The sequence below is a fragment of the Narcine bancroftii genome, chromosome 3 (assembly GCF_036971445.1).
Source record: "Narcine bancroftii isolate sNarBan1 chromosome 3, sNarBan1.hap1, whole genome shotgun sequence".
NCBI lineage: Eukaryota > Metazoa > Chordata > Chondrichthyes > Torpediniformes > Narcinidae > Narcine > Narcine bancroftii.
The window spans coordinates 81,802,202-81,820,875 of NC_091471.1; the positions used below are offsets into that span (position 1 = coordinate 81,802,202).

Sequence of the window (18,674 nt, forward strand, 5' to 3'; positions counted from 1 at the left end):
TCTCAAGATCGTGTTCTATGGCGAGCTCTCCACTGGCCACCAAGACAGAGGTGTACCAAAGAAGAGGTACAAGGACTGCTTAAAGAAATCTCTTGGTGCCTGCCACATTGACCACCGCCAGTGGGCTGATCTCGCCTCCAACCGTGCATCTTGGCGCCTCACAGTTCGGCGGGCAGCAACCTCCTTTGAAGAAGACCGCAGAGCCCACCTCACTGACAAAAGACAAAGGAGGAAAAACCCAACACCCAACCCCAACTAACCAATTTTCACTTGCAACCGCTGCAACCGTGCCTGCCTGTCCCGCATCGGACTTGTCAGTCACCAACGAGCCTGCAGCAGACGTGGACATACGCCTCCATAAATCTTTGTCTGCGAAGCCAAGTCAAAGAAAAGAAAAATACAATATGTCCCTTTGTAAACTTGGGCAACTATCCTTACCATCTATTACTACATTCTCAGCAAACTTACTTATCAACCCATGGGCATTTTTATTTAAGTAACTTAAGCATATGATAAACAATAAAAAGTGGTAACACCAAACCCAATGACACAGACTTCCAATCAGAAAAGCCACTCTCTACCACAACCTTCTGCCTCCTATCACCAATTCAATTTGGATCCAGTTTGCCCAAATGCTTTGGATCCCTTGTACCCTCATTTTTTAGACCAGCTTATTGTGCAGGTCCTCGTCAAAAGCCATGCTGAAGTCTACAAATACTTCATTTACTACTTTGCCTTAATTTATTTTCTTTGCAACGTGCTCTAAATAACCAGTTCAGATTTGTGAGAACATACTTTCCCTGCACAAAGCTATACCAACTCCCTCTAATCAATCCAGCAATCTAGCACTAAGAATTTTTCCAGTAGTTACCCATTTATTTATGTAAGGTTCATTACCATGTTACTACACAACTTATCCTTATGGCTCTTCTTGTCCGTCTTGCTTTGAATTTTGTGAAACTGGCCAACAGTATGAACATCATGAAACATGTACAAGTTATAAAATGCATTAAACATGAACATCAAGAAACAAACACAAGAATAAAAATCAAGCAGTGCCAAAATTTGTTGCATTTTAAAGGATATTCAGGTTATATTTCAGAATTTTTGATTTTGACCACAAAATTATTGAAAACTAAAAAGGCAAATGTACTATTATTTTCTTTGTTTTAAATGCTATTTTCTCAATGTATCTGCATGTGGTAGTGGAAGTTGGGTTTTTGACAATTTCTTTATCAGTTTGCTCTTGTACTCAAGATATTACAGGAAAAAGGAGGCACAAGGGAAGTGTGATTCACATGACATGCATCAATTGGCTCTCTTATGACATCCAAACAGCAATGGAGATTTAAATTCAGGGGTCAGATTCCCTCCGCCCATTTCCACAGGTTCTAGCAAAAGTGGCTGAATGTGAAACACCATAGGGAACAAAGTATGGCAGAAGTAACTTGTAGCTATTTGAGAAGTGATAACACGTAGGGTTACTTACAGATAACACAAATCTGTGAGAAATAAAATTATAAAATGTTGAGTTTTCATCTGCAGTCCACTTCCTGGGTAGGTTTAGCTTTTTCAATTTTTATTTCACAGATCAGAGCTGACGATCTCAAGTTGCTGACCTTAACAATGAGACCAAATTCAAAAAGTTGCTGACATTGGACTTAATCGGAATCATTTTAGCAGTCAACAAGGGACTGAAGATGGATAAAGGATTTGATAAATATTCACATTAATCTTGCCACATGAACATTATAAATTGCAAATGCAAATTGGATTGTGCCAGCTGAATTGGATTGTTAAGGATTTCCAAAAATTATCTCCAATTATCGGAGACTTGTTATTAATACACAAAAAATATTCCATCCTACTATCCTTCTTTTTCTTCATGCTTGTTGGAATACATTAATGGATACATTTTCCTCTTCTTTCAAGAATTCACATCTCTCTTCCAATAGGCTGACGTTGGTGTGGGGTTGGTACTTGGTCCTTATGGAATCAAGGAGTTCTTGAAAAATCATAAACATTTTCACCTGGAATAGGAATTGTTGACAGGGTTGCTAGTTTTGTGGAAAAAAGGGCTAATAATAGTGATGAGCAAGCAAGTTATTTATCAAGACATCATGATAGAAAAAAATACCAATGTTATAACATCAGCAAAATATCCTGTCCGGCCACATGTTAAAACCAGATGTGATTAAAGGATATTTAATGAGTTTTATCATCAGAGGAATGAAGTGATAGAGATATTTAGGAAGGGAATTATGGAGATCTTGCTGGAGGACTAATTTAAATACAAGCTCATTAATATCCAATTGTTATGGAGCTCTTGCTGGAGGACTAATTTAAATACGAGCTCATTAATATCCAATTATTATGGAGCTCTTGCTGGAGGACTAATTTAAATATGAGCTCATTAATATCCAATCATTATGGAGCTCTTGCAGGACTAATTTAAATACAAGCTCATTAATATCCAATCATTATGGAGCTCTTGCTGGAGGGCAAATTTAAATACAAGCTCATTAATGTCCAATAACTATGGAGCTATTGCTGGAGGACTAATTTAAGTACAAGCTCATTAATATCCAATCATTATGGAGCTCTTGCTGGAGGGCTAATTTAAATGCAAGCTCATTAATATCCAATAATTATGGAGCTCTTGTTGGAGGACTAATTTAAATACAAGCTCATTAATATCCAATAACTATGGAGCCTCTTGCTGGAGGACTAATTTAAATACATGCGCCTTAATATCCAATAACTATGGAGACCCTTGCTGGAGGACTTATTTAAATACAAGCTCATTAATATCCAATAACTATGGAGCCTCTTGCTGGAGGACTAATTTAAATACAAGCTCATTATTATCCAATAACTATGGAGCTCTTGCTGGAGGACTAATTTAAATACAAGCTCATTAATATCCAATTATTATGGAAGTTCTTGCTGGAGGACTAATTTAAATACAAGCTCATTAATATCCAATCATTATTGAGCTCTTGCAGGAGGACTAATTTAAATACAAGCTCATTAATATCCAATCATTATGAAGCTCTTGCTGGAGGGCTAATTTAAATACAAGCTCATTAATATCCAATCATTATGGAGCCTATTGCTGGAGGACTATTTTAAATACAAGCTCATTAATATCCAATCATTATGGAGCACTTGCTGGAGGACTAATTTAAATACAATCTCATTAATATCCAATCATTATGGAGCGTCTTGCTGGAGGACTAATTTAAATACAAGCTCATTAATATCCAATTGTTATGGAGCTCTTGTTGGAGGACTAATTTAAATACAAGCTCATTAATATCCAATCATTATGGAGCCTCTTGCTGGAGGACTAATTTAAATACAAGCTCATTAATATCCAATCATTATGGAGCCTATTGCTGGAGGACTTATTTAAATACAAGCTCAATAATATCCAATCACTATGGAGCCTCTTGCTGGAGAACTAATTTAAATAAAAGTTCATTAATATCCAATTATTATGGAAGTTCTTGCAGGAGGACTAATTTAAATACAAGCTCATTAATATCCAATCATTATGGAGACTCTTGCTGGAGGACTAATTTAAATACAAGCTCATTTATATACAATAACTATGGAGCTCTTGTTGGAGGTCTAATTTAAATACAAGCTCATTAATATCCAATAACTATGGAGCCTCTTGCTGGAGGACTAATTTAAATACAAGCTCATTAATATCCAATCATTATGGAGGTTCTTGCTGGAGGACTAATTTAAATACAAGCTCATTAATATCCAATCATTATGGAGCTCTTGCAGGAGGACTAATTTAAATACAAGCTGATTAATATCCAATAATTATGGAGCCTCTTGCTGGAGGACTAATTTAAATACAAGCTCATTAATATCCAATAGTTTCTTAGTTAGTAAATTTTGAAATTTTAAAACTATCACTCAATTGAAATGATCCCACATTCAAATGAAAGTCTTAAACCACTATGTTAGGATGTTTCATTTGATTCTTAACTCAAAAATCCAGAGAGACCTTCTTTGCAATATTCTATCAGGATATGTATCCTAATAATTACCATGTTTATTATGAGAGTTTTCTTGCTGCTGTTCAATATCCTAACCCAGTAATTTTTTAACACCATTTCACGCCTTTTTTATTTTTCCCTTTATTTTCTCTGAGATGTCTCTCAACAGATTTCTCATCCCTCTTGGGGACTTAATTTTCCAAATTTCCACCACAAACTATCATTCCTTGATTTACTTGCTTACTTTGGAAGCTTAATTGTTTCTCAGCTAAACTGAGTGTTACCATCTGTTTCTGGGTGTAGTTCAAGTATTTTATATCTCTGTAATGTAGTCCTCAACCGATGGTCAGAACACTTCCAATCTCTTTTCAGTGCCAACCGCCCTGCTCCAGCTCCCTCAACAGCCCCTAAGGCTAAAGCTGGATGAGGTCCTCACCCGGGAAGAGACATATAAGGCAATTGAACAACTGAAAAGTGGCAAAGCAGCAGGTATGGATGGAATCAACCCAGAGGTCTGGAAGGCTGGCGGCAAAACTCTGCATGCCAAACTGCATGAGTTTTACAAGCTCTGCTGGGACCAAGGAAAGCTGCCTCAGGACCTTCGTGATGCCATCATCATCACCCTGTACAAAAACAAAGGCGAGAAATCAGACTGCTCAAACTACAGGGGAATCACGCTGCTCTCCATTGCAGGCAAAATCTTCGCTAGGATTCTCCTAAATAGAATAATACCTAGTGTTGCCGAGAATGTTCTCCCAGAATCACAGTGCGGCTTTCGCGCAAACAGAGGAACTACTGACATGGTCTTTACCCTCAGACAGCTCCAAGTGCAGAGAACAAAACAAATGACTCTACATCACCTTTGTTGACCTCACCAAAGCATTCGACACCGTGAGCAGGAAAGGGCTTTGGCAAATACTAGAGCGCCTCGGATGCCCCCCAAAGTTCCTCAATATGGTTATCCAACTGCACGAAAACCAACAAGGTCGGGTCAGATACAGCAATGAGCTCTCTGAACCCTTCTCCATTAACAATGGCGTGAAGCAAAGCTGCATTCTCGCACCAACCCTCTTTTCAATCTTCTTCAGCATGATGCTGAACCAAGCCATGAAAGACCTCAACAATGAAGATGCTGTTTACATCCGGTACCGCACGGATGGCAGTCTCTTCAATCTGAGGTGCCTGCAAGCTCACACCAAGACACAAGAGCAACTTGTCCGTGAACTACTCTTTGCAGATGATGCCGCTTTATTTGCCCATTCAGAACCAGCTCTTCAGCGCTTGACGTCCTGTTTTGCGGAAACTGCCGAAGTGTTTGGCCTGGAAGTCAGCCTGAAGAAAACTGAGGTCCTCCATCAGCCAGCTCCCCACCATGACTACCAGCCCCCCCCCCCCCCCCACATCTCCATCGGGCACACAAAACTCAAAACGGTCAACCAGTTTACCTATCTTGGCTGCACCATTTCATCGGATGCAACGATCAACAACGAGATAGACAACAGACTTGCCAAGGCAAATAGCGCCTTTGGAAGACTACACAAAAGAGTCTGGAAAAACAACCAACTGAAAAACCTCACAAAGATAAGCGTATACAGAGCCGTTGTCATACCCACACCCTTGTTTGGCTCCGAATCATGGGTCCTCTACCGGCATCACCTACGGCTTCTAGAACGCTTCCACCAGCGTTGTCTCCGCTCCATCCTCAACATTCATTGGAGCGACTTCATCCCTAACATCGAAGTACTCGAGATGGCAGAGGCCGACAGCATCGAATCCACGCTGCTGAAGATCCAACTGCGCTGGGTAGGTCACGTCTCCAGAATGGAGGACCATCGCCTTCCCAAGATCGTGTTATATGGCGAGCTCTCCACTGGCCACCGTGACAGAGGTGCACCAAAGAAGAGGTACAAGGTCTGCCTAAAGAAATCTCTTGGTGCCTGCCACATTGACCACTGCCAGTTGGCTGATATCGCCTCAAACCGTGCATCTTGGTGCCTCACAGATGGGCGGGCAGCAACCTCCTTTGAATAAGACCGCAGAGCCCACCTCACTGACAAAAGACAAAGGAGGAAAAACCAACACCCAACCCCAACCAACCAATTTTCCCCTGCAACTGCTGCAACCGTGTGTGCCTGTCCCGCATAGGACTTGTCAGCCACAAACGAGCCTGCAGCTGACGTGGACATTTACTCCTCCATAAATCTTCATCTGCGAAGCCAAGCCAAAGAAGAAGAAGTGTATATACTTACACAATTAGGACTCGGAGATGTGGTGCTTTCTCATTCTTGAATGCCATCAGACTAACATGGCTACTGACATAGGGATATATATATGTGGAGGAATGACATCATGACGTGGGGATCTTGCTGTACAGCAGGGCGGGCTTATACCCAACATGTTTCCCTCTCCTGCAATAAATGTTGAATGGACCCTCACTAACTACCATTACTACATCGGGCCCATGACTACTAGTGAGAATTAGTGTACATATACTGAGTGATTATAATACGGAAGGATACTTAATAGTAATTATGGGACATAGTCCTTAAAGTATTCGGATGGTCTTCTTTATCTCTTGCACTGCCTTGGTGTGGTATGCTGAACTGGTATTTGCTCCAAGCTGTTCTAGGTGGGACCCATAGATAGTCAAGTCAACAGCGACTGCCAGTCTTCACTGGCCTCCAGGGTTCTACATGCTGTGCTGCTTGTCACAGTTACTGGGCTACCTGTCTCCACCCCTCTTTCACTCAGTTGGATTCTGATTCTACCTCCTCCTGGTCATGAGGTAGTTTGTGGAATTTAGTGTCAGACAATGCTTGCAATTGACCAATGTGTCATTTCCACAGTCTGTCCCCCACTAGAACAGAGTGTGAGCTGGGGCTCAACTTTTGTAGGATCACCCCTACCACTCATAGGTCTTTGTATTGTCTGTAATCTTGTGCCAGTACTCTCTTGTCCACCTCCAGTGCTCTAGGTAAATGTTGTAGTGATGTTAATTTTTCCTAACGGAGGCCCAGATCCGGGTGAACAGTGGACAGTCTTCTCCGCAGGTTGTGGCCAAACATTAATTCTGCTGGGGTGCGTTTTGTGATGGAATGCGGTTTGTTTCTGTATCCCCTCCCCCATAGAAAATCTGCAATCTTGAGAATCTAGGAGGCATTTAGAAGTTTCTTGATTTTCAACGCCTTCTTGAATGTTTGTACAAAATATTCTGCCTCCCGATTAGAACTTGGGTGATAGGGTGCTGACAATGTATGTATGATATTGTTGTCACACATAAATCTCTTAAAAGGTTCTGATATAAAATGGGGTCCATTGCCCATGACCAATTTGTGAGATAATCAGTATGTGGTAAACATGGGCTGTAGACATTCAATTGTAGAATTGGCTTTGCTGTTTTTCATATGCAAAACTACTGGCCATTTTTTTGGAATGTGCGTCCACTGGAATAAGGAAAGTATCTCCCATGAATGGCCCCACAAGGTCTACGTGAATTTGATGCCAGAGTCTGGAAGGCCATTTCTATGGGTAGACTCGGCCTGCAGCATTTTTGGCTGCATTGTCTGACGTATTTTGCATTCTCTCACTGTTGTTACAATGTCTCGGTCTATAGATGGTCACCAAACATGCATCCAGGCCAGTGTTTTCATTAGTACCATTCCTGGATGGTGGTGGTGCAGCTCTGATAATATGGTGTTTTGCCATTTGGCCAGGATAATTGTACGGGTACTCCAAAGTAAACATCCTTCTTCAACTGATGGTTCATGGTGGCGTGTGAAGTATAAGACTTTGCTTAACATTGCATTCTTTTGGGTTTCTTTGCTGATTATCTGAGCTGTAAAGGGCAGCTGCTGTAGTTCTTCTTGGATGATAGCTGCTGCTTCTGCTATCCATTTAATAATTTCTTCTTTTTGTTCATTTTCGGGTAGTGGTAAGTATGATAAGGCATCTGCATGGCTAATGAGTGTTCCCGGTTTATGTTTTACCTCATATTTGTATGTGGTTAGTAGCAAGGGGCATCTATGAATTCTGGCTGCAGCTAATATTGGTATGATTAGGGTGAAAGTTCTTCTGTAGAGATATTAGTGGAATCTTTTTACACCAAAAATTATTGCTAATCCTTCTTTTTCCAGTTGTGTGTAATTGTGTTTGCTTGCAGTTAATGTCTGCGAAGCATATGCCACTGGTTGCTCACCCTTCTTTGTGATTTGGGACAATACTGCTCCCAATCCTACTGGTGAAGCATCAACAGCTGGGGTCATTTCTATGTTTGGGTTGTAGTGGATTAGAACTTAATATGTTGACATTAATATTTCCTTTAGTTCACAAACTGTGTTTTTAGTCTCGGTATTCCAGTATCATTTTTGATCTTTCCTGAATAAATGTTTTAGGGGGCTGTTAGGAATATTTTTCCATTAGTGATTTATAAGCCCTAGAAAGGACTGTAATTCTGACTTGTTGGTTGGATTTGGGACTTTGCAAACAGCTTCTGTGGCCACTGGATCCATTCATACCCCGTTCTTGACAATTGTAAATCCCAAGTATGTTACTGAGGGCAGCTTGAAGACACACTAATCCAGTTGTAATCGTACGCCTGTTGTAGTCTGTTTAGAACCTTTTCAAGGTTTTGTAAGTGTTCCATGTCGTTTTGGCCCATAATATCATCCAGGTAACATCCTACTGAGATTCTGTGTAGTAATTTGTCCATGTAGCTTGAAAAATTGGAGGTGCTGCTGAGATTCCATATGGCCGTGCTGTATAGGTGAACAGGCCCAGGTGTGGATTGATTGTCACATATTGTCTTAATTGTTTGTTCAACTCTATTTGTTGGTATACCTATGACAAATCCAAATTTGTGAACTTTTTCCTTCCATTTAATGCTAGGAATAGTTCTTCTGCTTTGGGCATGGGGGGTTCTGTTATTTTTAGTGCCTGGTTGATGGTGACTTTGTAATCGCCGCAAATGCAAATCTGTTTGCTCAATCACTGTATTCTATTGATTCTAATATGCCTTCATCTTTTCATCTATTTAACTCAGTGTCAATTTTTTCTTTAAATGCAAATGGAACTGTTCTGGCTTTGATGAACTTTGGTTCCACAGTTTCTTTTAATTGCAGTTTGGCTTGAACCCCTTTTATCATTCCCAACCCTCGTTGGAAAACTATGGCGTGGTTGTTGAGGATCTGGTTGAGTTCTGGCTGGGTGTTGCCTTCATGGTTTACATTCAGTATTGAACCGATTTTCAGCCAATCTAGGGGAATGTGTTGTAGCCAGTTTCTTCTGATAAGTGGTGGTTCCTGGGTATCTACGATGTAGAGAGATAGTGTTTTTGGTTGTTGTTGCTTGTACCTTGACCGTACATTTTCCAAACAGTTTGACTTTGTCTCCAGTAACAAATCTAAGTATTACTACAGTTGTTTTCACCGCAAGGTGTGGTAGCAAGCATTGCTTTAAATGTAATGGCATTAGAAACACTTCAGCACGTGTCGAGCTCCATTTTCAGAGGTTTGTTGTTTATTTTCAGTTGAATATAAATTGTTGTTCTTTTTCCATTTATCTCTCGGATGTGTAAGACTGACAGCTGTTGTTTTGTCATCCTCAGAGCTGTTGCTATCCTTGTTGCTCTCTCTTCCAGGGCTTTGACCTCTGCTGGGTGCTTATCACAATTTGGAGTCCACCTGCGTTTTACTGATTCTCTAATGGGCGGTCATCCAGCTGTGATATGTCCCTTTTTGTTGCCATGGACGCTTTTGGAGATTGTGAAGAAACAATTATCTGGGCGATAGTTGTACTTCGTGCAATGGAAGCACTTTTGGCGTGTAAACCTCCCGACCAGGTCTTGTTGGCCCACATCCAAACTTCTGGTTTGCCATTTCTGAGCTGCACGCAGATCTATAAGTAATTTTGAGAGTTACTTCATTGTCCATTGCCAGTAATTTCTGCTTTGCCTGGAGATCTGCCAACCCCATCATCAATCTGCCTTGTAGTGCTTGGTTAAGTATCTGCTTGAAATGATAGTGCTTGGATAGTTTATGCAGCGCTGCCAGTTTTTCACTTACTGCCTCCCCTGGCATTTGTTTCCTTTCATAGAACTGTTGCCCTTCTTCCATGGACTGGGGCTTAAGTGGTTCCCCAGTGTTGTGCATAACTCAGTGAATGTCTTCGTCCCTGGGTCCTCTGAGGACAGTAGTTTTAAGATCGAATGATTTGCTGCCCACTATATTGAGGAAGAGGTAACATTTTCGGTTTACCGGAGCTTCATTAATATTATGGGCTGGTTAAAAGGTTCTTTGTAATTACCCCAACTTTCATCTGCTTCGTTGAATTTTCCGAACTTTCCCTCTGCCATCTTGGTGCAGTTTCGCTTTGATCTTTTGATGGGAACTTGAGCTCGTTAGGTAGTCACCTTTTACCTTATCCTTTTGTTTCCTTCCCCCGGTTGATGCATAGAGCACGCTTCTAGAAGCATGCTGCTTCTCTGCATTTTCTTGAAGAACATCTATTCAATTGTGAATAAAAGCCCTTTTCCTCTAAAACCAGATGGTTATTCTTAGCAGATTTTTTCCTTAATTCCTAACAACTTTTGTATAGTTCTGATACATTAACTCTCCAAACAGTATGAAATTAAATGAATACTGTCTTAATTTGCTTTCTTTTGCCTCAACTTACTGACCGTCACCTATGATTTCCAATCTGAACTCTTTGGACAACTGTTATCCGACATCATTTTAGAATATAAATTACATTTAAAAAAACAAAACAGGTTATCCCTGACTAACTGAAGGCCAATAACTAACAATTAATTACATTCATTACATGCATATCCAACCCAGAATCTAATAAGTTAGAAGGGGGCAGTTTAATAATTTTATGGTCAGGTAATACATGTTTCTGGATTGTTCATTGACATTCACCATCTGAGCCAGAACAATGACCCCAGCATCAGTAATTTTGGGTATCCAACTCAAATTGCCTCTGTACCAACAGAATTCCAGTAAGTCATAAATGGAACGTGGTCATGTTCCTCTATATCTCCAGTTCTCCATTTTATTTTTACAATTCTGTATTTTGTAACATAGCTTCTTTGCATTTCTATGTCTACTTAAGCAATTCTGCATTCACCCTTCTATTATTTGGCTTGATTCTTTTTGACCTTTGAATTAAATTCATTGCCACAAAAATGTTCTCACGGCTACCTACCTTCATTCCCTAAATAGAGAATTGCCCACTCTATACTTGGACTCCTTACATAGTGGCAAAAATTAAAATACTCATTTAATTTAGAAATCTGCTGCCTTCTCTATCTTCCACATTAATTGTATCAGTTAATATTAGGGTAAATTAAATTCCTTGTTGTTACTGCCCTAGTGTTTGAGAAAGTGGTCTTATAAAATTGTTTACATAATGTTGTTAACTTTGATGATTGGACCAATGATAAAACCTCCACACTATCAAACACTAAAACAGTATAAATGCATGAACAGAAAACTGATAATTGGGAGCTTTTATTTCTTTAAAAAAATTACACTTACACTGTGGCTATACAAAAGCTTATGAAAAAGAAAATAATTTCTACACATGTGCTCAGATGTAATGCAAAATTTAAAATTCCCACATGAAAATGTAATACATCAAATGTAAATAGCAAGGAATCAGCAATTTTGAATATCATACACCAATGCAGAAGACACATGCATTTAGTAAGTCTGCTGTAATTATGCAAGTTCGTCTGAAAATCAAAATATTTTGGTTTGGTAAGAATGCCAAAAGAACTGTAATCTACTTCAACAATCTTATTTAAATTGTAATTTATTAATGATAATTTCCTTTATCACTATATAAACATGCTGGCATGTGAGAAGTTGATACAACCAGATGCTAAATTTAGGAAACAGAAATATATTTAATTTTTTTAATAATTTAATTATTTTGCCATTAAGTTTACCACTCAAAGCATTTTATTGCTCAAGTTTGAACAGGAGCTTTGCAGGAGAAAGATGTTCATTTTAACCATTTCTGGAAAAAAAAATCCTAATTGAACAATCTTAGTTCCAAAGTGTTTTAGATTTTAAGAATAAAGTATAATGATAAACTGTACATTGCCACAAAACTTCTCTTTAAATCAACCATGAATAAACATACTTTTAATAAGCCTTAATACATTGTGATACAGACTAAAGAAACAAATCACATGTAGATCAGCAAATAACTGATCAAGTGAACGACATATTTTCACTTTTACACATGAACAAAGTCGTAAGTGCATCTGAGAAGGGGGGTGGAGTTTCTGATCCAATTCATCACCCTATGGATCAAAGTTTTCAAATCCTATGGTATTGCTACAAGCACTATATAGTCAGACATTTAAAAAAAAGAATTTGCATAACTTTTTTTTGTTCAATCCAAGCACATTACAAGTAAAAATGAAACAAAATGCTGATGCTCACCTGATCTGGCAAGGCCAGTGGAGGGATACAGGTTTAATGTTTCAGGTTTATAAATTTAATTGATCATCAATCTGAAGCGTTAACATTATTCTCTTCAACAAATGGTGTGTAATCTGTGCCTTAAATTTCTGTTTTCATTTCAGATTTCAAGTGCATTTTTTTGGTTTTAACATTACTTGCAGATCCATTCATAGCATATTACTACCTCCAAATCACACCACTATCCTGTAACTCCACTTATGCTGGTGACACATAGTATGTGAACATAAACAATTACTGGATATTTTAAAGTAGCTCAAATTTATTCATTCTTTTTGCCTTAATTCTTGAAAAGCAACAACATTAGTAAATTTCTGTTATATTATTCCTCCAAACAGCAGGTTATCACACACAGCATATTAGTTTGAAGTACAATCTTTTCATGAACTTACTACATATATTCAATCCACTGGAAATGAATTTTGTAATTAAGGCTCCAAAAAATGATAAGGTCTATTTACAATGCAATATTCCAGTGTGCCTTTAAGTATAGGAAAGAGGCTGATGAATGTATACTTGTGATAAAAAGTTCTGGTTAGGCAATTTGTTACCAAAATAGCAGGCAACACAAATGCATTTTAAAAAGTCTAATCAGCTAGATTATATTTTACTATATTGCAGGCCTTCTTTCAATGCAAAGCAATGAAATAATAAGCAGACCTATAATAGTGATCTTGGATTTAGAAGTTACTGTCAGGAATGGTGATGGAAACAGATTCTAGTCACTTTGTGAAATGGAAATTAGACAGGTAAGTGATGGAAAAATTAAATTATTTGCAGTGTTATAGGGAAAAAATTGGCCAAAGGGACTGTCCAGACTACTCTCTCAGAGAGACTGCATGATGCAGTACCATTCTTTCAGGCAGAAACAATGCTTTGATTTTAAAATGCTTTGGAGGCAGGAAATAAAGCCAGCACAATGAAAACTTGTGCAGAAGTTCTATTTTGCCTTCGGCAGAATTAGCAAGGTTTAATTACAACAGTCCTAAACACCTATTAGTTTTGCAGCTAAAAGCTGAAAAGACAGAGCATGTAGTTTTATAATGCAAAGTGAAGCAGCAAGCTAGATCTACTCCTATCTGAAAAGTGCAAGAATTAGTATGTTATATTTCATTAGCCACCTTATGATGGCAATATAAATTGCCAGCAAGATTAATACAGCATTGTATATTCAAAGGCGGCAACTTTTTTTAAGATCCTAATTTTAAGCAGTGCAATCGCCATTAAATTCTTGCTTGAGGTTTGATTATAATTTACACATCTTTACTTGGTACTTGGAACCAAAATATAATTAGGACACTTCATTCAAAACTGACATAAAATAGGCATGAAACATAACATTTATAGAAACCCCTTTAAGTGTGAAAATCAGGATAATACAAGACAGAACTACAGGCCGTGAACACTACAAACATTTATCTAAATTTAATAAAATGCATTCATTTAATCATGAGATGTGGAATTATCACCACCAAACACAAAAAATATTAGCAGCATTTATAATTGAAATACTTTGGCTTAAAAGCAGGAGCTTAGTGTTAGTTTTTCAGCTAATTTGAAAGGATATGGTAATAATTTGGTAATTATTTAGGATGCATTGTTCAGTTTGATTAAAATGTTGCAGTAGTAATGAAACATGTACATGATGTGCATCCCTTAGAGAAAGATAATTTTCAAACCTTCCTCTAAATATCATTCTCCATGCAGAGGAGGTGATTTCACCATCACCATATATCAAAATGCTGCATTGTCTGGGAGAATATGGATGACTATTCTTCACCTAACACACAGCTCACCGTTCCAAAGGCAGACTTCACATTTTGGGTATTTGCATTCTTACCCTCAACCCATATAATATGTATTACAAAATTACACATTTTTAAAATGCAAGTAGCTGTATTAGTGCAAATCTGGCATTTTTTCCACTGAGCTGAATTTTGTTAAAAATGTTTGTAGTGCTTTGCCACCTCTACATGTTAGCCACTTTCACTGGATAATTTTTATTTGAAAAATAACTCTTAATAATTATAACAGCATTAAATACAGCCAAGGGATAAGATAGCACATATTATTTACAACAATGACATCTTTGATTACCTAGATTTATCTTGTGCCATTAAGATAAAATATGCTTATTATTTTTCAAAAGAATCCCACTGAGACCTGTATTTGACCAACCTTTAAAGAAAATGTACTCTTCCAAAAATAGACCCTTACACAAAGCCAATTTGCCCAACTTGATCTGATAACCGACTAATAATCTGTATTTGCTTCTTCCCGAAGTGCAACTTTTCAAGGTGACAAAACTAAAGTGGAAACCATAGAACCATGTACGTACAAGGGATGGAACAGGCAGAAGGGGAGTTTGTGAGTCAGTGCTCAATTCCTGTTGTTTATCCTGGGATTCTTTGTATGTCTAATACCAAGAGATGTTTTTTTTTAAAAAAGCAGTTATGAGCCAGAAATTCCCAGGCATCTTGAAAAGAGTTGGTAACATTTTCTAGTGCGGCTTTGGTAGTATCCTTTAATATTTTCTTTCTAAATGCTTAGTGACAGAGATCACAATTATATATTTTAGGAGAATGGTGTCAGGCATGTGAACAGCATAGGCTGTGAGTAAAATTATCTGCTCAGTGGATCTTCTAAGTTAGAGTTACAATGCTGTGGATGTTGGCTGAGATGTTGAACATTCGTTCAACATTCTTTCAGTAGATATAGATTTTGTGAATGCAATTACACACGTCTCTTTATGATTTTATATTCCTCCATCACGTCACCTCTCAGCCTCCTTCATTTTGGGAAAACAGGCCCATCCTATCCAATCTCTCTGATAAACTAAATCCTTCCAATCAAGGCCACATCCTTGTGAATCTTCTTTGCAACTTCTCGAGCTTAAACATGTCCTTCCTTATAGTGCAGTGACCAGAAATGCACACAATACTCCAAAAGCAGCCCAACCATGTTTTGTACAACTGTAATCTGACAATCCAACTCATACTTTGAGTGATGAAAGCACTTCTACACTTTCTTCACCACTCTATCTTCCTATGTTCCCATTATCATGGGAGAATGTACTTGTACTCCAAGGCATCTCTGTTCAATAATACATCCCAGTCTTAAGATATGGAAAGTGCTCCTTGTTTCCCAGGGTCTTGCGAGATTTCATTGTCAGAGGGCAGGGTGGTAGAGGATACATGACTGCAGATGTGAGAGTAAAACCCATCCATCTGCTCAGATGCTTCAGTGAACAGCTCTCAATGTGCCTAAGTGCAAGCATTTTGTACTACAGATTGCCTACTGAAGTTGGGACAACCTTGGTTCTGGAATTAGGTGGCATAATTTCCATTAGTCCTGTTGACGAGCTCCATTACAACAGGAAGTTTTTTGGAGGCAAGGTGTAATATTGAAATTAGAATGTAGCGATGATGGAATTTTGTTTGACGCTTGCTTGCATTCAAATTGGCTCTTCTGTGTGTCCATTGGTTTGGATTGGGCATATGCACCGTCGTGAAGAATATGCAAGATGGAGATAAATTTCAGCAGACAGATAATGCTCCAGGTTCTCTCCATTAACAATATCAAAGGTTTTACTCAGGATGAAAGAAGCCTTTCATCCTGTGGCCCTGTTCCTCTACCTCTCAGAGTCATCATACATTGATGACCATCGTACCTCTATCTGGATGATTCTACACCACCCATTCTCACATTTAAGAGGGGCCACAGATTGATGGTTTTTATGTAGTTGGTAGAAGTATGGAAGAAAACAACTAAACTTGACTGCTTCACAGGGAAGAGTACCCATAAACCTTGAGCAGTCCTAATGAGGCCATTGCCAAGAAAAGGTTTAAGAATGGCTGCTCTGCACTACAATGCTGGGTTGGCAGCAGGGATACCCTTGTTGCAGTAAGTCTTCCTTCTTGATTATATACATCTGAGGTCATCTGCATACCTTCCTCTTTCCAGGTGTGGATGATGAGGCTGTAGTTATCTGATCAACAACCAAATTTAGAACTTCCAACACAACTCTCGTCTGTTCTTGCAACAGTCTTGATCTTTAGTTGGTGCATGGACATTAACTTGTTGACTATGTTGGAATGAACAGGCGGATGTGGGATGGAGGCAATGGTGTTCACACCAAGAAGAGAATCAGTGTTCCTTCTGCTGAGCATTGAGTATCATTGTATTATTGTTAATTTCATCCCTATTTCTGGCTCTCAGTGGGGTTAAGACCTTGAATGTCAATATCATAGTTGGGGGTTCCTGCACCCTTTACACCTACAACTTGACCTTTAGGTTATTGGTTTTTTGTTGGATTGCAGCCTTCAAGGCCTTAGAAAGTTATTTCTTTTCTCTCGTGGCATGGTGGAGCTTCCTATTCAGGGATGTCTTATGTTTGCAGTTAACTAATTCTTCAATTTCCTGGACAGTCTCATCAAATCAGTCCAAATCTTCTTAATAAAGTCTCTTAAAAGGAGCCAATTTTCAGTGCAGTCCATACTCAACATGATCACTCTGTATTTCTGTTGACTGGGAGTTGGCAAGCTGTCTGAAACACATTCTGGGAATAACCATCTTTATAAGGGTTTCAAAATTGATCTTTTTCTGTGACAATATTTCTGTTGATATCTGTGCTTGGGGCCAAATTCATGGAGATACAAGAGATGACAATGTATTTCATGGTATGGGTAATGTAGGCATCCTTGCAGTATCTTGCTCAGATGATGATCCATCAGGGGCCAGAACCCAAATCTGGATCACTGCACATTTAGTTGATGTCTATAACAAAGCAGGGTGCTCCTTATGTCATCCATGCTCCACACATTTTATCAGAAGGACCTCATTGGAGTTGTCCTTTCCTACTACTTCCTTGCTAATCATACCTTGCCTGGAGGTATTTTCTTACTCTAGTGTTGAAGTCACCCAGGAGGATCAGTTTGTCTTACTCAGAGTCACAAATCAGATTTCCTTCCTTCCCCATTCATGTCCCACAAAGACAGAGCAGAAGTGCTCCTTAGTCTCACCTATAAAGAGCACGTACCTTGCTATTTACTCTCAGGAAAATTACTGGGATCAACATCCTACATAATACCCCCAGCTGCAGGAACATGAATGGAAGCAAGGCCAAATGTGTGTGTATAGTTCCTGAAACATTGGCGCGTGCATGGCCAAAATCTGGGAGCATGCAAGTGTGTGTACAGATGGTGATCAATAATGGGCCAGGTTATCTGTGGAAAACCAAATTCAGCTCAAGCTCAAAAACTGGTGCCCACATCTTTACATACACAATATTCAAAGGCATTTAGATACAATTTTGTTCAGATAACTATGGTTCAGCACTTACTTAGGATAAATGTGAACATTAAGTAGAAGTCAACGTTTTGACACATGACTTTCAAAATAAAGGCTGTTTCATTTAAAGCACAAAGTACAGACTTATTTTGACTGAGGTATATAAATGCTGCGCTTCACAGCCTGAGGCATGTAACTTTGCTGATCAGTTTCTAAACATCCATCAAACCCCAAGAAGTCCAGTTTGACAACTGTTTGGTTATTACTGCTTGAAATCTCCTCCACAGTTGGACAAGTTCCCTCAGAATTCGGTTCTGAAACTTCCATTTGGCTTAGTCTGAGGGAGCCATTTTCATCCACATCCTCCAAAAGTTCACATTCACTTGAAGGTAGTTCATTCAAACTGGACTCTTCAATATGACAATTCTGTTTAAAATACTGTCTTTTTCCTTCTGTACTGCAGCTTCCAAAATTGCCATATGAATGCTCATCAGGCTTCTCTTCATTTTCTAAAAGAGGCTGGGTTGATTCTGACCTTGCAAAAACTTGTGCAGATGGTTGTTGGCACTTGTAACCAGTATCACTCACCAGCACAGTTGAATACTGAACGGTGCTTGTTGTATTTTGTGCTGACTCACTGTCACTATCTGAAACACTTTGTCGTGGGGATGACATACATGAAGAACCTCCAATACCACTGCTATGTTCTCCTGATGTACTCTTTTCCTTCTTCAAGGATGACAATTGTTTGATGTCATCCTCATTAGATGGATATTTATTATCTGCATCTGCTTCAATTATAGTAACATCAGAAATAAAGCCATCCAGATTCACAGGATCTTTTGGGCCAAGGTTATCCTGTTTAAAAAAAAGTTACATGAGA

The 18,674-nt window shown here is 38.8% G+C and overlaps 1 protein-coding gene across 5 annotated transcripts in view; it reads right to left on the reverse strand.

Annotated features, from left to right (window-relative positions):
* Positions 1-12,744: 12,744 nt before the first annotated feature.
* il6st (interleukin 6 cytokine family signal transduce) overlaps positions 12,745-18,674 on the reverse strand; it is a 98,051-nt gene continuing 92,121 nt past the window's right edge. For all 5 annotated transcript variants that reach the window (XM_069924410.1, XM_069924413.1, XM_069924409.1 and 2 more), the window contains one exon: positions 12,745-18,649. In XM_069924410.1, the coding sequence (XP_069780511.1) occupies positions 17,936-18,649 (714 nt within the window). In that variant the 3' untranslated portion in view covers positions 12,745-17,935. The remainder of the gene's footprint in view (positions 18,650-18,674) is intronic.